General features: G+C 38.2%; 1 protein-coding gene across 2 annotated transcripts in view; it reads left to right on the top strand.

Annotated features, from left to right (window-relative positions):
* The window catches only part of LOC126268028 (integrin alpha-PS5-like), a 554,707-nt gene that overhangs the window by 283,151 nt on the left and 243,788 nt on the right, over positions 1-27,768 (top strand). For both annotated transcript variants that reach the window (XM_049973448.1, XM_049973449.1), the window contains exon 9: positions 9,912-10,118. In XM_049973448.1, the coding sequence (XP_049829405.1) occupies positions 9,912-10,118 (207 nt within the window). The remainder of the gene's footprint in view (positions 1-9,911; positions 10,119-27,768) is intronic.

A 27,768-nucleotide genomic window follows, 5' to 3' on the forward strand; every position in this document is an offset into this window, starting at 1 on the left:
CACATTAGGTAGTAAAACAGTAGCACAAGGAACATCGAATAGTTTGCATGGAGCTCGATTTCATATTATGATATATTAGGAAATTTGAAAATCTGAAGCCCTGTACAGTTTATTGTGAATTGCGATGTTATATTGTTACTTACCCCCCCCCCCCACCCCCCCTCCCATGAACCATGGACCCTGCCATTGGTGGGGAGGTTTGCAAGCCTCAGCGATACAGATAGCCGTACCGTAGGTACAGCCACCATGGAGGGGTATCTGTTGAGAGGCCAGACAAATGTGTGGTTCCTGAAGAGGGGCTGCAGCCTTTTCAGTAGTTGCAGGGCCACAGTCTCGATGATTGACTGATCTGGCCTTGTAACAATAACCAAAATGGCCTTGTTGTGCTGGTACTGCAAACGGCCAAAATCAAGGGGAAACTATGGCCATCATTTTTCCCGAGGGCATGCAGCTTTACTGTATGATTAAATGATGATGGCATCCTCTTGGGTAAAATATTCTGGAGGTAAAATAGTCCCCCATTTGGATCTCTAGGCGGGGTCTTCTCAAGAGAATGTCATTATCAGGAGAAAGAAAACTCGCGTTCTATGGATCGGAGTGTGGAATGTCAGATCCCTTAATCGGGCAGGTAGGTTAGAAAATTTAAAAAGGGAAATGGATAGGTTAAAGTTAGATATAGTGGGGATTAGTGAATTTCGGTGGCAGGATGAACAAGACTTTTGGTCAGGCGAATACAGGGTTATAAATACAAAATGAAATAGGGGTAATGCGAGAGTAGGTTTAATAATGAATAACAAAATAGGAATGTGGGTAAGCTACTACAAACAGCATAGTGAACACATTATTGTGGCCAAGATAGATACGAAGCCCACACCTACTACAGTAGTACAAGTTTCTATGCCAACTAGCTTTGCAGATGACGAAGAAATTGAAGAAATGTATGATGAAATAAAAGAAATTAATCAGATAGTGAAGGGAGACGAAAATTTAATGGTCATGGGTGACTCGAATTTGAGTGTAGGAAAAGGGAGAGAAGGAAACATAGTAGGTGAATATGGATTGGGGCTAAGAAATGAAAGAGGAAGCTGCCTGGTAGAATTTTGCACAGAGCACAACTTAATCATAGCTAACACTTGGTTTAAGAATCTTGAAAGAAGGTTGTATACATGGAAGAACCCTGGAGATACTAAAAAATGGTATAAAATAGATTATATAATGGTAAGACAGAGATTTAGGAACCAGGTTTTAAATTGTAAGACATTTCCAGGGGCAGATGTTGACTCTGGCCACAATCTATTGGTTATGACCTGTAGATTAAAACTGAAGAAACTTCAAAAAGGTGGAAATTTAAGGAGATGGGACCTGGATAAACTGAAACAACCAGAGGTTGTACAGAGTTTCATGGAGAGCATAAGGGGAAAATTGACAGGAATGGGGGAAAGAAATACAGTAGAAGAAGAATGGGTAGCTCTGAGGGATGAAGTAATGAAGGCAGCAGAGGATTAAGGAGGTAAAAAGACAAGGGCTAGTAGAAATCCTTGGGTAACAGAAGAAATATTGAACTTAACTGATGAAAGGAGAAAATATAAAAATGCAGTAAATGAAGCAGGCAAAAAGGAATACAAACGTCTCAAAAATGAGATCGACAGGAAATGCAAAATGGCTATGCAGGGATGGCTAGAGGACAAATGTAAGGATGTAAAGGCTTATCTCACTATGGGTAAGATAGATACTACCAACAGGAAAATTAAAGACACCTTTGGAGAAAATAGAACCACTTGTATGAACATCAAGAGCTCAGATGGAAACCCAGTTCCAAGCAAAGAAGGGAAAGCAGAAAGGTGGAAGGAGTATATAGAGGATCTATACAAAGGCGATGTACTTGAGGACAATATTATGGAAATGGAAGAGGATATAGATGAAGATGAAATTGGAGATACGATACCGCGTGAAGAATTTGACAGAGCACTGAAAGACGTGAATCAAAACAAGGCCCCCAGAGTAGACAACATTCCATTGGAACTACTGATGGCCTTGGGAGAGCCAGTCCTGATGAAACTCTACCATCTGGTGAGCAAGATGTATGAGACAGGCGAAATACCCTCAGACTTCAAGAAGAATATAATAATTCCAATCCCAAAGAAAGCAGGTGTTGACAGACATGAAAATTACCAAACAATCAGTTTAATAAGCCATAGCTGCAAAATACTAACACAAATTTTAGACAAACGAATGGAAAAACTAGTAGAAGCCGACCTTGGGGAAGATCAGTTTGGACTCTGTAGAAATACTGGAACACATGAGGCCATACTGACCTTACGACTTATCTTAGAAGAAAGATTAAGGAAAGGCAAACCTTTGTTTCTAGCATTTGTAGACTTAGAGAAAACTTTTGAAAATGTTCACTGGAATACTCTCTTTCAAATTCTAAAGGTGGCAGGGGTAAAATACAGGGAGCGAAAGGCTATTTACAATTTGTACAGAAACCAGATGGCAGTTATAAGAGTTGAGGGGCATGAAAGGGAGGCAGTGGTTGGGAAGGGAGAGAGACAGGTTTGTAGCCTACCCCGATGTTATTCAATCTGTATATTGAGCAAGCAGTAAAGGAAACAAAAGAAAATTTTGGAGTAGGTATTAAAGTCCATGGAGAAGAAATAAAAATGTTGAGGTTCACCAATGACATTGTAATTCTGTCAGAGACAGCAAAGGACTTGGAAGAGCAGTTGAATGGAATGGACAGTGTCTTGAAAGGAGAATATAAGATGAACATCAACAAAAGCAAAACGAAGATAATGGAATGTAGTCGATTTGAGGGATTTAGATTAGGAAATGAGACACTTAAAGTAGTAAAGGAATTTTGCTATTTGGGGAGCAAAATAACTGATGATGGTCGAAGCAGAGAGTATATAAAATGTAGACTTTCAATGGCAAGGAAAGCTTTTCTGAAGAAGAGAAATTTGTTAACATTGAGTACTGATTTAAGTGTGAGGAAGTCATTTCTGAAAGTATTTGTATGGAGTGTAGCCATGTATGGAAGTGAAACATGGACAATAAATAGTTTGCACAAGAAGAGAATAGAAGCTTTCAAAACGTGGTGCTACAGAAGAATGCTGAAGATTAGATGGGTAGATCACATAACTAATGAGGAAGTATTGAATAGGATTGGGGAGAAGAGAAATTTGTGGCACAACTTGACCAGAAGAAGGGATTGATTGGTAGGACATGTTCTGAGCCATCAAGTGATCACCAATTTAGTATTGGAGGGCAGCGTGGAGGGTAAAAATCGTAGAGGGAGACCAAGAGATGAATTCACCAAGAAGATTCAGAAGGATGTAGGTTGCAGTAGGTACTGGGAGATGAAATAGCTTGCAAAGGGTAGAGTAGCATGGAGAGCTGCATCAAACCAGTCTCAGGACTGAAGACCACTACAACAAAAACAACATTGTTACTGACTGTTGGTACAGGAGAGTACACCTACAAAAATAAAAAGAAAGTAAAGTGAGGTTTGCAATTAGGTTATGGCAGTAATAATATTTCTGCCACATTGTTCCCTGTAAAATTTTTAAAATGTTTAAGCTTCAATATGGGAAGAAAAGTAAAAATATTCTCTATAGCATGTAGATAGGAGTAGAATAAATAATTTTTGTCCAATATAATTAGAATAAAATTTTTACTATTTAGAACTACTCTACTAACATTGCAGTGGATAGAGTTCTCTCCAACATAGATCACAAACAAACAAATTTTTGCTATAAGAATGATGGAAATTTGTAGATGGAAGTATTCATAAAAAATGAAAGGTGACCGCTTATCTATAGTCATTGGTGCATGGGACATAGAAAAACACAAAAGAAAACATTTAACACTATATTGCTCTTTTTGTAGGAGTGCAAACAGTTACACATAACCATACACATCCAAATGTACACCTTCATGGCAGCAGTGATCTACAGTGAGTGTGGATGTTTTGGTGTCTGTGTGGTTGTGTGTGTCTGTGTGTGTATTTGTGTGCGTATTCCTATTAGAAAAAGAGTAAGAGTTCAAAAGCTGGTATTAGCTGTTTTTTTGTTATGTGTTTCTGAGCTCTATGCACCAGTCCTCTATTGATAAGTGTTGCTTTTATTTTAATATTATTTAGTTGTATTTTCGTTTACTGAAGAGACAGTAAATTTTTTGTGATACAGTTGTGGACACACAGTCTGACACAGACGGTTTTGGACATTTTTGTCACTCAGGTTGACATATAATCAAGACTTCTTTAGTTTCATTATAAAAAAAAAACATTAGACACATGAACATTGACCAAAATATTGATATCCCTATTGGAGCATCATTATGGAGACATGGAAACTCCTCCCAGGAAAACTTTGTTGAATTTATGGAAATTTTAATGGCAAAGAATTTCTCTTTTAAGCAGGGATTACATTGCAGGTCAGTCAGTTTGATCTGAAAATGCACAGGGTTACTATCAATAGAAAAGGCAAATGGTCTTGAAAAGAACTCAAAAATAGATGGAAATTTTTCAAAAAACTGTTCTGCGAGTTTTGACAAAGCCTGAATTAATTATTCAGTATTTACATTTTCTTTAACGCCAGGAGCTGCAGTTTTCTTTTTAATTGCTTCCACTTTTCCCTTGAAATCAGAAACAAGTTGCTCTCACCTTTTAACAACATATTAAGGACATTCATGTGTGCAGTAAAGCAATCAGTTAAGGATCTTCTAATTTTGCCTCTTGCTTTCCTTTTTCCTTCATAAATTAAACAATAGCAGGCCTTAAATCAAAAAATGGTTCCAGACATTACCTTCAATAACATTTCCTCACTATTCATTCAATTCTATCATAAAGTGTTGAAAGTAACAGTGTTGTAACCAATGTAATTTCAAAAAAATTTCTCATTTATACCACCAATTTAATTATGTGCTTCAAGTCTGTAACTTCTCCTTGATGAACAAAACAGTGTGTCCTGTACAAATTGTCTGTTGATCATTGTAATTTTTAGTTGTTTCATGACCAACAAAATCTTTAAATGTTATATGCATGGTGTTCTATGGCAAATCTGTGGTGGTCAGCAATTATTTATTTCTTGGTCCTATGAATCTGGGACAGTACAGTGTACAAAAGATATTAGGCCATTCATTAATTGCAACATGTATTCCTTGATTTTTTTCTTCTGACACAATTTTAAAAAATGATAAAATTATACAATATTTTCTTACTCCACTTGTTGTAAAAAAATGTTCTTAATTGGGGAGGTAGTTTTGTTTTTCTAGGTATTCTCTTACTGGGTATAGAAGCAGTGCTCACCCAAGTTGTGCTTCATTGTTGATATGAACTTGTTCAAGTCTACTATTATTTTTGTGGATTTTGGTAGGGCCTGTACAGTTTGATGCCAGGTAGGAGTATGCCTTTCTGTAGTGCTGTGTTTGTCTGTTGTATGTGTACATCATTCATTTCTCTTGTGTGGTGGCTATCTACAGATTCATTATGGGTGATGCTTGGACTGCCACTGTTTAGTTTTTCTTTTATAATAATTACATTTTCAAGTATATAAATACAAGAAAATGGTAGTATTTTATTTTTTCTAATTAGTGACTTGCATGATGATCTTTGATCTAACACTTCCATTAATCTAATAATCTTGTTCTGCAATCTAAATTATTTCTGGCTAGCTCTGCATTTTCCAAAAAACACTACGTCATATTTCAATATTGAATGAACACAGGAAAAATAAATGGTCCTGAGATTATTATGCGATATACAGTTTCTTATTACTCTCATTACAAAACATGCTTTCCTCAGTTTTTTGTTCACATAGTCCATGTGTTTATCCCATTCCATTTTTTGTTAAATCCTTATACTGAGAAATTTTGTACTCTCTTTTTTCAATGTGGACAAAAACTCCACATATTTCTACAGGAGGAGTAGCTGGTGGGGATTAGCTGGTGTCCTATTCTGGGTGGTGAAAATATCCATTGCAACAGTTTTTTCAGATTTATAATCAAACAGTTTGAATCAAATTACTGTACTATCTTCATTGTGTTGGTCTTAATATCACTTCCAAAAGTTTCCTTCACTATTTCCTGTAAATAAGATGCTGGTGTCATCAGCAAATTGATATAGCTTACTGTTTTCCTGTTTATGTGTAAATCATTTACATATAGAAAGAACAGAATTGGACTCAACATGGAACCCTGGAGAAGTCCATGTTTGTCCACTAATAAATCTGACTGATGAGATTTGACTGTCACACTTATTTCATGTGTTATCTCTATGAGCTGTTTTCTTTCATCAAGGTATGATTTAATCCAGGTATGTGCTGCTCACCTAATACTCTAGTTCTGAATCTTACCTAGTAATTTATCATGATTGATGGTATAAAACACTTCTGAGAAGACTAGGTATATACTTGAGGTATGTTCCTGCCTATTCAGGGGCTGTAGAGTTTCATACAGAAAAGAAAACATTGCGGTTTCAGTAGAGCGATTTCTCCTAAAACCATGTTGAGATGTCATTAATATATTACAAATTTGACAGTCTTTTAGAAAACACATACAGTAGAGAAAGTGGTCCATAGTTTGACCCCTCTTCCTGCCTTCCTTTTTTGTGTGGTGGTTTAACTTTAGTAATTTTTAAACATGCTGGAAAGCTGCCAGTTGAGAAGGACAGGTTTACAAGATGTCTCAGTGGTTCAGAAACTAAGTCTACACATTTTTATACAACAAAAGCTGGTATGTTATCTATTGCTGATGAATGTTTTGATTTTAGAAGCTTGATTTCTTGTTGTAATTCTTGTGTATTAGTTGCTTGAGAAATAGTGTGTTTTCTACCTGTTCAATTTTTGATGTTATTTTTGAGGTATGTTTATGGGTGACCTTTTGCTCAATAAGTGTTTCTGCTAAATTTACAAAATAGCTGTTAAATGTATATGCTGCCTCCTTTGGTTTGCAGATAGTGTGCAAATTTTCATTCAACTGTATATAATTAGTTTTTGTTTTATTACTTCCTGTTCCTTTCTTTACAATATTCCAAACAGCTTCCATTTTATTGGATACATTTCTTATGAATCTGTTATTTTTCATCACTTTTTATTACTTTCTTGTGAATTATTTCATAATTTTCGAAATATCTATCAAATTTTGGTCTTTTGTGAATCCTTAGGGGAATCATTTCTCTTCAGATGATTCTCTGATACCTGTAGTGATCCTTTTGTTTGTGTGAGTGAGTTTTGATCTCCTAATTTTAAGTGGAAATGCTACATCAAAATGATATTTAATTGTATCCACAAAGATATTAAATCTGTCAGATATATTTGAAGCACCATAAATTTGTTCTCATGATTCTTTTCTTAAATGATCTCTAAATATTTTAGTATTGTGATCATTGTAAAATCTGGTCTCATATGTTCTTTGTCAGTTTGTTGGACATATCACATTCAATACTGAAGCTTATAGTTTGTCCATAGTGGTCTCCAAGTCCAGTCTTTATTATATCTGCTTTGTAATGACATTGATTAGAGTTAATTATTATTTTGCCTATTGTGGATTTTGTAGAGCAAGTTTCTCATGTTGGGGAATGTATTGTGAATTTCAAGTTATAAGAAACTGAGAGATTCAATATCTTGTTCTTATTTTTTGGGCTTTGCTATAGCCTATATTGAAATCACTGCATATGAGGAGTGTTTTTTTAATTTTTTACAGTTAGAATTAATATTTTTCCATGTGCTGATGAAAGTTTTTGTCTGTCTACCAGGAGATCTGTATGGGCATACTGCAGTTGATTTTTTGTGATGGTAATTCTATGGATGATATTTCAAAATCCTTTTCCCTATTTAGTGTCTTTAGTTGTTCTGTATTTTTGTAAGCTATTCTTTTTCTGACAAAGACGCAGTTTCCACCACACTGTGTAGGATGCCAGTTCATAGTTTGTTATATTCACTGTTTGTTATATATCCTCTCTTAACCAGTGCTCATTAAGACATAGCACAGAAGCATTGTTTAATTCATGTGAAAGCATTATTTCCAATTCTATTAATTTATTGCACAGAGACCAAACATTCTGATGGGACAGCATAAAATTATAAACCATTTTTTCTGGATTACCTGGTTGACCACTTACCTTTGCTTTGCTTTCTGAGTTCTGAGTTCTGTTTTTCATTTTTTCTAGTACCAATAGATGATCTGTTTTACTGGCAGAAACACATGTCATATTTTTATAGTCTTATTGAAATTATCACCCCCTTTACTAAAAATCAGTTCCCTCATTTTTTATAAAAGCACACACATCTGCCAACAGTTAGCTGCAAGTAAGATGAAGTTCATCTTGTCCTAGACACTTATTGTTGACAGACTTACTAAGATCTAAAAATACTGTCCCTAAAGTATCACACTGAATTCACACCCAGTCTTTTATCCTGTCTATGTAGCTATCACTCACTGATGCTGTGTAAAATTCCACTTATCTCTATCTTGGATAAGTATTTTTGGCCATTCTGATTATGATTCTTGTTTCATTAATCAGCTTTCACTGCAGCTGTGAAGAAAAGTCATCCTCAAATACACAAAAACACCTTTATATAATTTGTTGCCAGCCATGGTTTCACCTTCCTTTGCATTTTGTTATGCACTCAAAATGTTTTTCAGGGTTTTAGTCATCTGATGTAGCCTAATCCCAGGTCAAACATCAATTTTACATTCTGGGTCTTCTATGTTTTTCATAAGAGAACTGCCAAGTTACAGGAATTTGTTTTTTACACTGTTTCTCTTCATAATTAGAGGTTCTCTTTATGTTTCTTTCATTTGTACATTTATATATGTTTGTTGGTTTCACACACTTTGAGTCCTTTTTTTCTTTATTTTCAGCATTTGTAGGATTATTTGTTGTTTTTTGTGTCATCTTCTGAGAATGACTAATATTTTGTTTATAGGGTTAAGTATATGATCATTTTTCACCATAGAATTTCTCATTTTCTTTGCTTATTTCACTTGTAGGCCTAAATGTAATGACTTCAGAGTATGTTTAGTTTTCACTAGAAACTTTGAAATTTTCTTCTTTTAATAATGCAATTTTGTTTTGTTTAATTGCTTTATGGTTTTGTTTTTCAAGTTCACAGATTTCATCAGTTCCAACTTTTCGTCGCATTCACATTCATGACACAACCACAAAAAATCATCGTTAATAAATTTTAAATTAACTTTTGTGCATCTTTCATGCCATCAGAAGTTACATTTCGCACAAATGTCGCCCTTCTGAACACGTTTTTCACATTCCTTACATTATGAAGTGTTGCGCACATGCTTTTTTTTTGTGGGTATCAAAGTGTTACTGCACTGATCGATTGCTGCTGTGTTTTTATGTGACTAAATAAAAGACACCGGGAATTCTAAACCTTCTCTTTGAAAAAGAACTGTGATTTCCATTTTTTTAAAAGGCTTATGATGATAGGTTGCTAGATCACTTCTTTTTGAGTGTATGTCCCATTGTAATAGCCATTGCCCATGAGCAAATAGGAAGGCATAAACATCAGTCTGCCTAACTGAAAAAGTCATGTCAACATAAGCATTCTGCACTAAATAATGGAAGAAAAGATGATGCATTGCACTGCTAAATGAAATGTTGTGCCATATGGAGTAGTTCTGAGAAGGACTGAGGAAAGCCTAGACAGATGTAATGCAGCTGAGACATGTTAAGGAGTGTCGAGATAGGCTGAACACCGGACCGAACACATGCAGCACGTTGTGCACATCTGATGTTCTGTGTACTGTGGCCAACTGTGGTTTAAAGTTATGAATTTCACTAATTCCTTTGGATGATTTCTTAAGTTCATGAGCTTCTGAGGTTCCATTTCTCTTTTGTTATACTATAATAACACTATGTCTTGTTTAAAATTGATACAAGCACATTACTGTTGCAGGTTATCATATTCAAATCCTTCTCATCTAGTCAACAGCAAATTATTGATACATTAAGAGGAGAAACAGTAACTGAATATTTTGGAGCAAGCATCACTGTCTGTGATGTAAATGGTGATGGCCTTGATGAACTGATAGTTGGAGCTCCATTCTTCTCTGTCAATAAGGATGAAGGCCGCATATATGTGTTTACAAGAAGTAACAGTATGGTAAGCCTTTTCCATGAGTTTGTTGGTCATACTTTACAGATTTGTTAAATATTTTAAAATAAATTTTGAACTACTTGCCTGTTTTGAGAACCATTGGGCCCAAAGTCTTCCATCCCTGTTCTCACTTATTTTAAAATATTGTCGAACAATATTCACACACACACACACACACACACACACACCCACACACACACACACACACACACAGAGAGAGAGAGAGAGAGAGAGAGAGAGAGAGAGAGAGAGAGAGAGAGAGAAAATATTTTTGGCAAATGGGTTACACCACATTTATAATAGATAATAATTTTGTACATGGGCTCACTATGAAATGTGAATGAAGAATACTCGAGACTCCGTATATGGAGAGAATTAAACATCAAATAGCAATGCAGGATAATTTAGTCTGGGGACTGATCATTCTGGCATGATATGAGGAGTCTGCAAACTGCCATGAAGTGCATGGCAGAGAGTACTTTCCTTTCTACTAAATATTTTGAGTTCATTCTGATTTCATTTGCTTATGGAGCACTGGAAGAATGACAGTGTAAGTACCACTTTGCAAGTGTCCTGTCTTCATGGCACCTAGAGGATTAATCTATTGTGAGTTGTTGTTATGCCTAGATGTTTCACTGAATACCTATTTTTAAAACTTTGTAAGTAGGCTTTTGTACGGCATTTGAAAGCTGCCTTCAAGTGTTAACCAATTCATGTTTTTCACCTTTCCTGTGATACTTTCCCATGCTTCTAACAAACCTGTGTTGCTTTTCTATGTACACACTCCTACCAATGAAATAAAGTCTGCCACCTGCTTTACCCACAACTGAGATTGTATCATCAGCCCACTTCATATTCCCCAAATTATTACATCCTGGTACTTGACAGATTCCAAATATTGCCCACAGATATTGTAGATATCGTCTACTACATTTTGACTTTTTGTAGTGTGCACTATTTTACATTTTTGAGTATTTCAGTTGCCATCTTTGTACAACCTTGAAAGTTTATCAAACTGTGACTGGATATTTGAGTACAGATAGAACTGCATTGCACACAACTACATCATCTGCATAAAATCTGATGTTTCTGTTAAAATTGTTTACTAGGTCATTAATATTGAATGTGAACAGTAAGGGTCTCAGTGTACTTCACTGTGGAATGCCTGAAGTCACATCTGTTTTTTCTCATGATTCTCCATCCAAATAACATCCTGCACTCTCCCTACAAAGCTATCCTCAACCAACCACAAATTCACTTCATATCCCTCATGATCATATTATATTTTATGATTGTCAGAGTGAAATTGAACCAAACTCTTTCCAGAATTTAGTAAATGCTGCATATACAGGGTGTTTACAACCTGGGACAACTGGGAAATCCAGGAAAAACCTGGGAATTTTTTCACCCAGGAGAAAATGGGGAAAAACCACGGAATTTTTCAGAATTCAGAGAATTTTTCATTGTTTTAGCTTTCAGTTACATTTTTGTAATTTCAGCTGGTAAGATTGAATCTCTAGCAAAGGATGTTACTGTATCCTGCTACTGCAGAGTGATACTGCAGCAATAAAATAAAAACAAGAAGAAAAAAAATAAAACTTTAATGGAAAAGAAAATACGCCATTTACAACAAAACACAGTGCACGCACAAGCATCTGAAAACAGCAAAAATACGCCAGAGGCCTTAGTGTGAAGGCTATGTAATACTTAGTAACAATAAACTGCTTTTTATGAGTGTGACCTCACAACTATTTACATTAGGTTCATTTAACCAGTTGCCAGCGGGTTCATGCGCATGTGCAGTTGACTCGCATATGAGCAGTACCTTCTCCCACTTCATAGTACTTGGAGTGTGGCTGTTAGCTATATCAGTAGCAGCAGCAAGCGGCCAGATACTAATGAGAAAAATTTTTCTTGTGCGCCCTACCTGCCAGATTTGCACTTGCGCAGAGTTCTCTGAGTTGTAGTGGGGAGGGGGCTAGTCTCCAACTGACCCCTGTTTTGCGTTAAGTGATTTCACTGTTTCCTCTTTGTTTACAGCTTCAACTTCAAATGAAAACAAATCCGTTTTCTGCAGCTGGGAGCTATCAGGTGAATTGTAATACATTCATGTGATTATGGAGGGAAAATATTTATTATTAGTTTCAGTTTTCTGATTTTATTTTATTTCCAAATTATTAGCAGTCAAGTATTAATCACCTTGCAGAACAATGAAGTTATTTTTGTCAGATTGATAAAGAAATTTGGCTTTATTAATCTTTCTGATAAGGCAATCGATTTATTTGAAACAAAGTGTTTTGTTCCGCAGTATTGGCTAGTTCCAACTGTTCACTGAATTTCAAGTGCACATTTTCATCTTCTGCCATGTATGGCATTATGCCATAGTAAAGAATCAAATATGAGATAGTACAGTACTAGTACTCCAAGAAAATTTACATCCCAAAAACCACATTGAAAAGCTTAATATCAGATGGAATCTATTGCATTGTAAATCTGGGAAAAACCAATGTGCACTTCAAGCAAAATTATGGTTTACGTAATTCTGATGCTTTTGGTGTATCCTATGATGTCCTGTTTCTCTTATGGCATAATTTAAGGTCTCTTAGTGCTTTATACATATATATAGTACAAACATGCAGGCTTCCTAGACAACTGCAGCTGCACACGCCCAGTAATGCCTGTTTCCTGGCACTCTTTGGCAACTGCTAAATGGAATCTATTTCTAACAGTCTTGGGATAGTATTGTGAACGGTGGTTTGAAAAGCATTAGATTCAAAGCAAATTTCTTTTTATGCAAGATGAATTATGTTACATGTGAGAAAATGGGATGCATTTCTTGAATCACAGAGTGTTTAAAACTTTGTGTGTTCATGCTACATAACCGTGATCTTGCTATTGGCTGACTATAACACATGTCCTATGCTCTGAATATCTGCTGTCATTGGTTGGCGAGATCATGTGGCATGAGATATGACTGGCCTACAGAAAGGACATTACAATCTCAATTTCAACGCTCCAGAAACTAAAGTGTTGTGTTTGGTGCAGTTCAGATTTATATTTTAATAATACAAAAATATGCAGTGAATATGTTGCTGCACATCAAAGGTCTTTCCAAAACTTCTCTCCTTTTTTTTTATCAAAAGTCTTTCCAAAACTTCTCTCCCCCATATTTTTTTTTCTTCTGGAAGTTTTACACTAGTGTATAAAACTTTAACCATTCAAAGGAGTTTTACAGTTCCAAAGGAAAAATCTATGGAAAACCTACTGTCCCTTAGCATGGAAAAAGTGTATTTTAGCCCGAGAAAAAGGATATTTTTTAAATGGGATATCTAGCAAAAATCCAGGATTTTTTTTTCTTGTCCACATACACACCCTGATATACCTGACTTGATCAATGCCTTTCAGAATGTTATGTGAAAAGTGTGAGATTGGTTTCATGCAACCATTGTTTTTGAAATGCATGCTGGTTGACAAGGCTATTCTATTTTATACATATGAATGACAGTTTTGTGAAGCACCACCACTACACTTCATGCAGATAGATATGAACAGAACTTTTTCTTCCAGCTATGGATTTACAACATATTATAACTATTCAAATGGCTAACTCAGCAATAAATTCCATGTAACATCTAATAAGGATTCCATTGGGCCAATGGGATTTTGTTCAATTCTATCAGTTTGAGCTGTTTCTCAATGACACTGACACAAATAACTAAAGCAGTTATCTTTACCAAATGCAAGAATTAAACTGATATCTTCTTATGGAAAGCAATATTTGAAACTAGTGTTCAGTATTTCTATTTTTTTGTAGCTACTCTGAATTCCAGCTCCTGTTTCATGATTGTCTGGACACTAACTTTCTTCCACTGATAGCCTATAGTGGAATTTCTGTGAATTGTATCAGATGTCTTTTCTACAGTAGTCATTGTGCATTAGTCTTTTGACTGCAGAATGTGTTTCATTTTGCTTCTCTCTATTAATAGACTATCCTGTGTTTTATGTCTATTGTGATGTGTTCACTCTTTCTTTTAGAATTTTCTTTAAAGTGACTGTATACTATGGAGATGCCATCTTGAAAGTGTATTGTCACACTCCCCATTGACATGAAAGTTGCCGAAGTGCCGTCAACTCGAAAGACTTGCACCAGGTGAATGGTCTACCTGATGGGAGGCCCTAGCCACATGGCATTTCCATACCCCATTAGCCTATCCTGTCAGTATAATTATACTTACTTACAAAATTCTGAAATGAGAAACTGTGGTGCAGAGGTACTAGTGATTAATGTGTATTGTATGAGGAATTCTGTTACATACATGTAACACTAGTAGAGCTTTACCTAATGCTGCAATGCATTTATCTGATGACAGCTTAGGTCATGTGCTTCTAGCAACAGCTACACACTTTGACTGCTTTGCTCATATGCATTAGCTCTGTTCATGCCATCCAGAGATGCAGTTGTGGTGCAAGTTGATTGACTGTGTGATGACAAATGAATAGCATAAACTGCCACTTTTGCGTCTGTCACTTGGGGCATTGTGTTATTATTTATTACTTACTCCTTGGAGTTGTAACTTGTTTGTTTGTCTGCTGTATATAGACAGATCTGTTATTTTGAGTTAATAAAACTATTCAGCGTATTTTCAGTGTGTAATTGAGTACTTGATAAGAATGGATATCACTACATGATCTAATATTCCCATCAGTGGTGTCCTTGACATGATCAGCACTGAAAAGTCTGATCTACAATGTTGTTAATTACAGAAAGGAATTGCCTTCAGTGCCTTCCACCATTTAGGTCACATAATCAAGTTCTCTGGTTTGCACAAGCCAAGGACAGTTATTGGTATGCCAGAATTACAGCTGATGCAACTAAATTTGCATTGATAGTGAGTCAGCTTAATCAGCACTATACTTCTGAAGTTCAGGATATACTCATGGCTCCACAGCCAGAGAACGCCTATGAAAAATTAAAGACTGAACTCATTCATAGAACTGCAGCATCACAGGAAGACCAGATCAGACAGATGCTGATCCAGGAAGACATAGGTGACAGAAAACTGTCCCAGTACCTGCAGCACCTCCACATTAAGGTGAACACCAGAGCAATGCCTGACAATCTCCTGCACACTCTATCGAGTAGCTGCCTTCTGCCACAGGTAAAGGTGATTGCTGTGTCACAGACAGAGATCTCTCTGGATGCTGTTACAGAACTGGGTGACTATATCCAAGAAGCTATCTCTCTGAACCAGGAGATCAGTTCTGTGACAATATCTGGCAGTGGCATGTCATGATCCTTCCCATGACGTACACAGATTACGATCCTCTGTCCACTAAAGTTTATGCATTGAGTACATATATTAGCACACTGATGTCACAATAAGGTACTAGTCACTAAGGGGGATGTACTGGCAAGTGATTTAGGAGCTGTCCCTTGCTTCAGTCTGTCTCAGACAGTTCCCTGTCAAATTTATCTTACACATAAGATTTAGAGAGCAGGTGAAGAAGTTCACTAGACCCTGCGCCTACCCAAATGCACATAGCAGACGGTTGTAGGCAACACAGACTGCCCACCTACAGCCCAGCACCTATTCATTAGTTACAGGCTGTCAGGCCAGAAGTATTTAACAGACATAGGGTCCCATCTCAGTCTCCTGCCCAGAGTGTAACTGTGCTGTTGCAAACTGCCTATTGGATTTAGCTTGTCCACCACAAATAATTAGATATGGTAACATATGGCACACAGTGTGAAGAGCTGAATTTGGGACACCACCATCAGTTCACATGGGATTTTAGTGTAGCTGATGTGGCCAAAGTGATTGTAGGTGCTAATTTCCTTTCTCACTACCAGCTTCAGCTGTATGTAGCAAATGCGCACCTAATGGCCAAAGTAATGGCCATGGGGTACTGTCATGATGGCAGGACATATGACATGAAGGTCATACAAGTTGCAGACAAGGAGTACCTCCCATTGCTGAATGAGTTCCCAACCTTAACGAGACCTCCAGGTACACCACAGCAAGTTTTTGGGATACGATCTACCACATAAAACCACAGACCAAGGTACTGTGTCTTGCCAGCCAAGAAGATTGACTCTGGGATGCCTCACCATTGCTAAAGCATAATTCAAAATGATTTTGCGAGAAGGCGTCATCCAAACTTGGAGTACCCCTTGGACATCCGGGCTACTTTTAGTACACAAAAAGTGAGGAGCCTGGGATGCATGTGCAGATTACAGAGCGCTCAACTCATGAATCATTTCAGATTGCTATCCAGTTCCACTATTAAGTGATTATAATCATGCACTGCATTTAGCTGCTATACTCATTGTTACAGATTGTATGAAGGTGTATAAACAGATCCCTGTGGCAACAGAGGACATGGCAATGGTTCATTGACTGTCTTGTGCAGACTGACATTTTGTTTTGCCTGTTTTGATGATGTGTTAGTGTATTTATCGTCCAAGGGCCAACATCACTGGCACCTGAGAGAGGTTTTAGAGCGTTTCAAGAAGTAGGGCATGGTGTTGAAAATAGAAAAATGTGTGTTAGTGAAATGTTTGTTTGGATAACATGTCAATCTGAGTCATCAATTACCTTCAGGAGGCTGATTAGCACTCACTAGAAGATTGAAGCCATATTGCGCTGTCTAAGCTGTCTACAATAAAAGTGCTATATAAATACTTAGGAATGCCCATTTTTACCACTGACATTTACCATACACTGCAGAGCAACAGGCACTGTTGACCACAGCACTGAATGGTCCCAAGGTTAAGAGCAATTTTCCTGTATAGTGGACTAAAGTGTTGAATATGGCTCTTGAAGTGATCAAAAAGAGCCCAGCACAAGCAGCAGTGCTGGTGCACCCTGAGCTCAAAGATCCACTGGCATTAGTGGCGGATGATAGTCAATTAGACATTGATACAGCCCTCCAACAATGGATGTACAATGTGAGCGAGCCACCAGCTTATTTTGTGAATGAGCTTTTGCCTTCCAAGCAAAAATGGAGCACATACAATCAGGAACTTTTAACCATATATCAAGGAAGTAAGTACTTTTGACACAGGCTGAAATGAGAGAGTTTGTGATGTACACTGACCACAAGCCCTTAATGTATCTTTTCAAGCAACACAGCAACACTTTATCACTGTGGGAGTACATCCAATTGGAATTCATTAACCAATTTAGTTTGGACATTCACCACATATCGGACATCACGAATGTGCATATGGACTGTCTCTCTAGAATGACCAGTGTCTCACAGCCTGTGACCATGATGGCACTTGCCAAGGCACGGCAAGGAGATACCAAGCTGCACACAATATTGCATGATGACACTGTGGCACTTAAGTTACAGCTATTCGAAATGCCTGGTGAGAACATGAAATTGTGTTGTATTGTGTCATATGGCAGATCATGCCCTTCTGTCCCTGTTGCATTTTGTAGGTTGGTGTTTGAGGCCTTACATAATCTTAGTCATCATGGAATCCAGTCGACATTCAAGTTCAGCACTTTGTGAGGCAAGGGATAGAAATAGACTGCTGCAGGCAGATGAGAACTTGTCAGCATTGCTAACATTGCAAAATCACTTGCCACATTCATTCCCCAGCAGGAGACTTCCCAGACCTTGTTACACTATGCCCATATTTACCTCGACATGGTGGAACCACTTCCTCCATCAGATGGCCAAAGTTATATATTCACAATGGCTGAGGCAATATGTACAGATGACACCTCTGCAAAAAGACTAGCTACTGCTTTTACTCTGACCTGGCAGGTGAAGTGCGGCTGTCCACTCAATATCACTATTGACAAGGCTGACAATTTGATTATGACTTGTTCATGAAGTTGGTGAAGCTCTGTGGCAACGACCCAACAATGCTATGCTGGAACATTGACATTGGGACTGAAGGCTGCACTAGTATGCCATGGGACATCCTGAACATTTGCACTGCCCATAGTCCTGCTGAGCCTACAAGCCATGTACAAGCCAGATATTCAGTCCTTGGCAGTGGAATTGGTTTATGGTGAGACTTTGCACCTGCCAGGGGAGTCAGTTGCTGCAACCCTTCTCTCAGAAACAGATGACCAACTGGAGTTTCTTTGCAAGTTACAGTAACATGTGAACCACATAAAACCTACAAATGCCTCCAGGTATGGTTGTTCAACAACTTTTGTGTACAATGAACTTAACATCTGTTTACATGTTGTGTTATATATTGACTGCATGAAGCAACAACCACTATGTACTGGGCCTTACTGTGTCATTATAGTGAGTGGAAAACAGACCACCAAGTTTCTTAGCAGAGTGAAGCCCACATAGATTTCCAAGGAGGTGTCACACACAATGTGGTCAATAGCTGCATGCCAGGGAGATGTGACACCCTGAATTCCAACCCTGCTGCCACAACAAGTTGATGCAGGACCTACGTGCGCAATCTCCTCTGGATGACATGTCCACTTGCTGGCCTGGTTCAGAGATGTTCTGCACTCTGCTTTCACCAAAGTGGCTCCTGTGGTGACCACTACACACTTCAACTGCTGTGACCATGGGTGTTAATTCCACTCATGCCATCCAAAGATTTAGTTGTGGTGCAAGTTGAAAGACTGTGCAGTGACATATGAATGGTGTCAACCACCAAGTTTGTGTTCGCAGCTTGGAGCACTTTGTTAATGTTTATTATTTATTTCTTGGAGTTGCAGCTCATTTACTTTATGTTTCTACTGATCTATGTTTGCTGTATACTGACAAGTTACCTATAGCAACTGGTTCCTTCCATTCTGTTATTCTGAGTTAATGAAACTGTTCAAGCCTATTCTGAGCATGTGATTGAGCACTTATCAAGTATGGGAAACACAACACAGTCTAATATCCCTGTTGTGGTAAAACTTGACATGTGTTACATTGAAATTACACTGTGTTCCATGTTGGATTTGTTATTCTCTCATGTCTCATGTAGAACTGTTCATCTTTGTATCTTCAACTCCATAAGTTACTTGTTAGTACTATATGTAACACTTCACACTTTCACAGTTCAGAATTCGCTTTCATAATTAATAAACACTACATACAGAACCAAAATCAAAAGACTTGATTGTATAATTTCACTGGTATATCTAGTCTTTGAATGAAACAAAAAGTTTACTGTTGTCTGTTTTATGAATATCCAAAACATGTTTTGAAAGTTGAAACCTCTATCGTCAGGTGGATGTACACCTGTTAGTAAGACGTATGTGTGTGTTGTGTTATGATTTTGGGCTAACTTGTGCCGCTTTCTAGTGGGGAAACAAAACTGTAAATTCTGAATATGACTTTGGGGAGGTTTTTGTTTAAAACCCAATCATATATCTAAAGGTGAAAATGGCCAACTAAAATACACTGAAGCGCCAAAGAAACTGGTATAAGCATGTATATTCAAATACAGGGATGTGTAAACAGGCAGAATATGGCGCTGCAGTCGACAATGCCTATATAAGACAACAAGTGTCTGGTGCAGTTGATACATTGGTTCATACTACTATAATGGCAGGTTATCAAGAGATAAGAGAGTTTGAATGTGGTGTTACAGTCAGTGCCTGAGCGATGGGATACAGCATCTCTGAGCTAGTGATGAAGTGGCAATTCTCTCACTGCATGGGGTAGCCGCGTGGTATGAGGTGCATTGCCATAATTCACATGGCTCCCCCAATGGAGGTTCGAGTCCTAGTCATTCGGTGTGTGTGTTGTCCTTAGTGTAAGTCAGTTTAAATTATATTGAGTAGTGTGTAAGCCTAGGGACTGATGATCTCAGCAGTTTGGTTCCATAGGAAATTACTACCAGCACCATCAGATTTTCTTGTATGTCCATTTCACGAGTGTATCGTGAATATTAGGAATCCAGTAAAATGTCAAATCTCTGTTATCACTGTGACCGGAAAAATATCCTAAAAGATCAGGACCAATGAGAACTGAAGAGAATCGTTCAACATGAGAGAAGTGCAACCCTTCTGCAAATTGCTGCAGATTTCAATGCTGGACCATCAACAAGTGCCAGTGTTCCACAAAACATGAATAATATGGTCTTTCAAAGCTGAAAATTAAATAACATACCCTTGCTGACTCCATAACACAAAGGTTTACACCTCTATTGGGCCTGTCAACTCTGACATTTGATTGTTGATAACTAGAAATATGTTGCCTGGTAAGATGAGTCTCATTTCAAATTGTATCAAGTGGATGGATGTGTACAGGTGTAAAGACAGCCTCATGAATCCACAGACCCTGCATGTCAGCAGGGGACTGCTCATTTAGCTTCACAATGCAATTATGATACAACTACTGCTATTCTGCAGCAGTAATGGAAAAACAAGACAGTTGACATGAAGTATTCTGGACCGAGTCTATATTTGATAAAGGGGCCCAGCTACCATCTTTTCTTGTGCCACTTATAACTAAGTCTCATCATTTTTGCATGTATTTGTGGAGTACTGTATTCAGCAACAATATCAGTCTTTATCCTTTTGAATTCAGACACTGAGTCTTGAAGAATATGCTCAGTCATAGTTGATGAAACATTTCTAGCCCTTTCTGGCTAGTGAAATCTTATTGACTGGCAACTTGTTAAATCGCCCAGTAACCAGTGAAGCCATTACACAACACTAACACACATAAAATGAGCTCACCTAGTGGATTTGTGGTAAGGGGGAGTGACCCTTCAGTGATGGGAGTGCAAGTAGGGTCGAAGTATTTTGTGATGAGCTGAAAACATACTTTTCATGCATTGGATATGCTATGTCAGAGATGTCACATGGGAATAGAACGAAGGTTTTTGACTGCACATTTTAAAGACTTATTGTGTTCAAGTCTGACATGATACAGTTGCAACAATTATAAACACTACTAATGTGTATACTTTGCACTGCACAAACCACATGCTGTAGACTGTAAAGATTGGCAGCAGTTTAATGGTGCTGTTCAGAGCTCATGCATTGTTTCAGTGAGACAGGTTGTAAATTTTCACGATTGTCATGTATGGGTACATGTCAATTCTCACGCACCTGCCGAAGCAAGTCATCAACGAAGATTTTCTCTCATTGTTTGGTCCAGTATTGTCCATGACTGCTTGGTATGGCCTCACTTCCTTTCACCCAGCTCAATGGACAAAGTTATCATTATTTCATAGAAAATTTTCTACATCATCTGTTAGCAGATTTGCATTTATCTTGGGACAAAACATGTACAATACTTCAAGCTCGATGGAGACCTCCTCATTTTAGTGTTAATATCTCCTAAATAAGAGATTCAGTGGCAGATGGGTAGGTAGAGATGTACGAAATGCCTGACCTCCACACTCTCTGAAACTAAACCAACTGGACTTGTATCTTTCGGGAGCATTTGAAAAATTTTGTTTATGAAACCCCAGTACAAGATGAATGCATCTTTATGTTCTTTATAGCGGATCGCGAATGATCTTCCTGTCTGCCCTATATATTTTGCATCACAAGTTCTGCACTGAATCTTATAAACTCCCAATCTTTCAAACTTATTTCTATTCTCGCCAATATCATGCTTAAGGCTATACCTCACTAGGTTATTAGTCTGAAAAGCTATTTTGACATCGTATGGCTTAAAAATATTTGCTATCTTTTGTGAGACTGTTCCGTAGTTTGGCATCGTAATAATTTTACCGTCAAGCACATGGCTGTAACCACGCCACAACACCTAGGCTCATCAGTCCACAACAGCTTTCGAGCCGGCGCAGTGCGACAGCATATTTGGTTAGCTATGGGACGGCCATCGACTTGTGTCAACAACTTCAATGTAAGACGAGGACCCACAGTCCAATATACTTTTAATTCTGTTTTACTCTATGGACTTCTCAACTATTTGTGATGGTATTTTGTCTTTTTAGTCAATTTAATTTTATGACATAGACTTTACAACCTGATGATGAGAGCATTGTCTCTTGAAACGCGTTGTTAAAATACATTTATAAGTATCACGGTTGAATGCTAACAGTGATAACCAGTATAAAGACAACTGCTACCTTGACTCCATAATGGATTATATTATTTCAACACTTGTCTGGTACCTCCACTAGGCTTGACATTATTTCTTACTTTGTGTTGTTTACATCATAAATTGACAAAACATCATTCTTTGGTAAATTATAGACTTGAAGATCATCATGTTTTATCATTGTAACTCCCCACTTGGCTTTGTATTTACACATGGTGTAGAACATAAACCACCAGCTACAGTGTTTTTTGGTTTCACAGATAACCTTGTTAATTTTTTGTACCATTTGAAAAACTCATGAAAACCTTTTTACCCTTAATTCTAGCATATACAGATTACTGTTTGTAATTTTTGCAAGAAATTTGTATTCCTTCTTACTAGCTTCTTGCAGTTCTGTGTGGTTGTAAATCTGCTTGCAAATGCTACATGATAATATTGTGGTCTACAGATAATGAAAATCCTTCTTAAAGTCACCACAGAGCCAAATATTAGGGTACTTTGAGTTGTAGAGTGTAGTTTTAGAATGAATATTATGCTAAGGACTGTTTTCTTAGTTTGTATTTGTTATCTCGACACCATATGATAAAACGATAGCCCTATTTGCAATAACTCCTGATTCCCACTTGAAAAATTTGATGCTGTGCTGTGTATGGTCATGTGATTCAACATTGCACCCAAAATTCCAAGCTGAAATATGACAAAATGCTTGTGAGCAGATCAAATACCGAGCATGGACTTGGTATGTCATTGTAGCTGTGCATATGCAGTAACGCCTGTTTTCTGGTGCTCTCTGGCAGTTGTTCAGACAAACGTCTAACAGGTGATGGGGAAATAATGCAAATTGTGGTTTGAGAAGGCTTACTTTTAAATTAAATTTCTATTCACATAAGATGAATTTTGTCACGTTGAGAAAGTGCAATGGATTTCTTAAATCACAAAGCATTTGACTCTCATTCAAAATTTAACTTTCAGACCCAGAAGACCAGCAATTTCTACATTTACACCTGCATCTGCATCTAATTTATGTCATTATTTAAAATTTTACTGTCACATTTATGTCTGATATACACTTGTGTCCAAAATTAAAGCAACGAACCACTCTTTCGCTGTCCTGTGTCTAACTCACGATCTAATCATAGAAACTTCAAAGAGATGTCCATACAGGACATGGAAGATGGTATTCTGGTCAATGAAAAACCTTGGCGACGATGACATCAGGGCACCTGTCAGACGGAGTAATGTTTCCCAGGTAGTCCAAATCCACAATCACACTACTCGGTATTTACAGCCTAGCTCTTTGCCCTGTGTCAGGCCACAGGGTACATCTGGAAACACATTCTTTTGAATTGTGTGCTCTGCTCAGACTCACTCAGTGCCCTTCAAAGTCTATGCGCGCTCTACACCCCCCATCCCTTAGTGCAGCGGATCCAGGAAAACTGTCACTTGCTCACTCTTGTTGGAGGCAGTGTGATTTTTCGGTGGGTTCCTGGTCATATTGGTCTACCAGGAAATAAGGCTGCTGACACTGCTGCCAAGGCTGTAGTCTTTGTACCTCAGCCCATGAGTTCCTGTATTTCATCTGATGATCTCTGTGTTGCCGTCTAGAGGTGGTGTCCTTTTGGCATTTCCAATGGTCCTCCCTTCATGGGAATAAGCTCTGGCATATTAAGCCTCTCCCAGCAGTTTGGATGACCTCATCTTGGCCCTCCCACCAGGAGGAGATCAAATTAACAAGGCTGCATATGGGCACTGCCTTTTGACCCTTGGTCATTTGATGAGTGGTGCTACCCCACCATTTTGGCATATTGTGCCCAACTGTCTGCCACTTCCTGATGGAATTCCAATTTTTTAACCATCTATGTTCCCACTTTGGTTTGTCATCTGAGTTAATGGCCGTTTTAGCAAATGGCGCGTGGGCTGTCAACTGCTTTTAACTTCTTATCCACCAATGCAATATGGTGAAGGTCATTTAATTTTTAGTTTTGGATCTCCATTTCTGTGTGGTGCCTTTTATCTCCTTTTCCATGAACCTGTTTTTAACTGTTTTCTATTATGTCAGTTGGGACTGACATATAGTCAGTTTTTAACTCCTCTCTGTCTTTTTGCTCTATAGTTTTGACTTGGGCGCATATGACCCCAGTTGTTTTTTGCACCATAAAGCAAAACAAAACCAAATTTTTTTGCCAGAGACCTGCTGTATGTATACTATTGACATGTCTCTTCACAGAAGGTATTGTCTGGAATGGAACCACCAACATGCCACCTGGGTGGTCAAATGGTGAGCCAATGGTTTTTCACAGATGAGTCTTGGTTTGGTCTGGAGACTGATTCTTGATGAGTTCACATCTGGGGAGAATTTAGGACACATTTTCAATACCCAATGTGGAAAGAGACCAATATCAAGGAGGGTCCCTACTGGTGTGAGCAGGGATTTCATTGACCACTCAAATGCCTCTTCATGAACTTGTACAGTTGAATTGGCAAGGTTTAACTGCTTTCAGGTATCATGATGAGATCTTAGGGTTTCATGTGGGGTGGTTGTGAGGTGCTGTGGGCCCAGACTTTGTATTGATGGATGATAATGCTCGACCTCAAAGAGCACAAGTGGTTGATATTTTGTAAGAAACAGATGAAATTGCATGCATAATGTGGCTTGCTCACTCTCCCAATTTCAAACTCATAAAGCAAATATGGGATACACTTGGGATATGGGACGCATCATGTCAGCATCCACCAATTGCTCTCCATGGCTTGCGAGGAGCTCTGCAGGAAAAACGAGCATTGTTGCCTCAGCATGACATTAATAACATCATTTACAGCATTCCCCACCATTATCAAGCCTGTACTGCTGCCAGAGGATGTCACATCTCATACTGAGCACATTAACCAGTTTTAGGAATGTGTGTATAAATCTGTTAAGATGGAAAAAGCAAATAACATTTTTGTCCACCATTATGCATGTCGCAGTTGTATGTGCTCTGTATTCTTGTTATTGTTTCTACTTTACTATCACCTATTTGTACTGTTTTGCAGCAGAATAAAAGCAACTTTGCTATGTTTCTGTCTGTTGCTTTAATTTTCTACAGCAGTGTACATTAAAGTGTAAGACACAGGACCAGTATTATATGTGAAAACTTCGCTTTTTTGTAGCTGTACTATGTGATGTGAGCTATGATTGACTGGCAAAAACACATCACAATCTTGATTTCACTGCTTTGGAAACTAACGTGATGAGTTTGGTGGAATACATATTTATACTTTTGTAATAAGAAGATATGGGGTTTATATGTTGCTGCACGTAGTTTTACCACAAGGAGAACAGGTATTTTCACTGGGAAAAATGTATTTTCACACAATAAGATGTGTACATGTCCCTGAAGAATCTGGTATAGTCCAGAATATGGGGCTTCTAGTGGTGCTTTAACATCCTGTTTGCAGAGTGTCACAAGTGTATAATGCTCAAGGTCTTGGTGCATAAAAGAGTGAGGTGTAACATGTCATAAAAACTCCAATGCCTGGATTTTGGACATGTTCTGTTTTAAATGACGCAAAATGTGTATGTTGTCTTGCACGGTCATCTTGATTGTTTCTGTGTTGACAGAATCACCAGGCATATGCAATATTTTGCTGTAAACTAATTCTGCTGCTGATCCATTCATTTCCAACTTGAAAGTTGTCCATAAGCCAAGTAGTATCATGGAAAGTGCCAACATCCAAGCTTCATCAAGGCACATTAATGCTGCCTTCGTACAATGGTGCCAGTTGCTCAATTGTCCCATTGTTGGCCAGGTAGTAGTTCATAGTCTTGTGGTGGGAGTATTGAAAAAACTTGGCCAGCTGGGTGAACAGGTCTGACTCAAACTGGGATCCAAAGTCAATACTGATATGTAGTGAACACCCAGATCTCACCAATCATGTATGTGTGTAAGTGGAAGCTAATGTCGAAGTTGTGATACTGTCCATCTGTATTTATTTAGGCCAGTGAGAAATATGATCAATCATGGTCAACAAATACTTCTGTCTGCCTGATGGGAAAGTGGAGCCAACCACATCCAAAGGCACATGAGCGAAAAAATGTGTGGTGGTATCTTGGAAATCACCAATTGGGGCATGTACATGTTGAGAGAAATATTGCATCTCTGCCACTTGAGATGGGATCTGACCCAGTTAAGGCAATTTTTATGCAGTCCAGTCACATGCAGCGCTACGATGCCACATGGAAGGTTTGTCACACCTGGATGGCACAACTCATGAATTATGTTGAAAGCTTCCCTTCTGATTGCTGGCAGCAGAAAAGGATGAGGTCAACCATGCCAGGCTTTACAATACAGTCATGTATGTATCTTTCCCCTGGATTTCCATGCGCTGCAACTTCAGTGTCTGATACTGGGTCATTGACATACACAATAAGTTTCTTGTCTTCATAAAACACTCGTGCAAGAGTGAAAGAATTCTATTGGAATCGAGATACTGCAAACTTATGACAGACAGTCCATAATTACACTGTTAATTCCAGATATGTGAGTGATGTCTGTTGTACACTGGGCTACAACTTTGAGATGAATAAATTGTCTGTCTGAGTTGTTGCCACTGTACTACCTGAATCAAAATGTTAAGCACTTGTGGTCCGTATAGATTGTAAAGACTCATCCTTCAACTTGTGGGCAAAAATATCTAACTGTGTGGTACACAGCCGTGAGCTCAACATAATATGTACTCTATTTCCTTTGTGAAGGCGACTGTTCGTGTGAATAATATGCCAGCGGCTACCTGGTGTTGTGAACCGACTGTTGGCAGCCTCAGTGACTGTCTGGTTTGCATCCATGACAATAGCTAGCAGTGAATCAAGCTTCAGGCAGGCTAAAAGCACTGTGTCAGCCATGCCCTTTTGTGCAGCCTTGAACACAGAGCACATATTATCTGTCCAATGCACATGAGATTTGCTGTTAACGTTAGGGCCCGACAATGCTGCTGTCAAAGTTTCCTGTAACGCTGTTGCCTGGGGAATATGCCAACTGTAGAAATGTAGTAATTCCTTGACTGTAGTTGGCCCAGGTAGCTGTACCATTGCTTCTACCTTCTCAGCCAGAGGAAGGGAGCCCACAGCTGATTAAAGTCCCATAACAGTGGTACAGGGTATCTATCAGGAACTGTTTGAGAATTAAGCACATGATTGGCTGCAATGGCTTCTTATTACTGATCTCTTCCTTTGTTAGCAACTGCCTAATGCACTAATTTCCTATAACTGATATCTTCCTTTATGATCACTTGCCTAATGCAATTTTTCTGGGAAGCAGCCACACTTCAAGTCAATTCTGTCTTGAGATTAGTGTATAAGTACATATTGGATGGTGTGCTAATGATGTCTTGTACCTCAGTTCTGAATCTGTGGCCCAGCTGACTTACGATAAGGGCGAACTTAGTTGCATTGGCCATTACTCTTCCACAACAGAGATTTGCCTATGCTTGTGAGAACCAAAGGACAGGATTGTCTTGCAAGAATGGTGACAAGTGGAGTGCTAATCTTGAAATGGCATTCTCTTCAATCATAGTGTGATACACAGTGACTTTGGCATAGCACTGTACCTCTCAGTCATGTTGGGTCACAAGTTGTTGGTTCTTGCAGGGAATTCCTACACAATCCTTGCTAACTCAGGAA

The sequence above is a fragment of the Schistocerca gregaria genome, chromosome 4 (genome assembly GCF_023897955.1).
Source record: "Schistocerca gregaria isolate iqSchGreg1 chromosome 4, iqSchGreg1.2, whole genome shotgun sequence".
In the NCBI taxonomy this organism is placed as follows: Eukaryota; Metazoa; Arthropoda; class Insecta; order Orthoptera; family Acrididae; genus Schistocerca; species Schistocerca gregaria.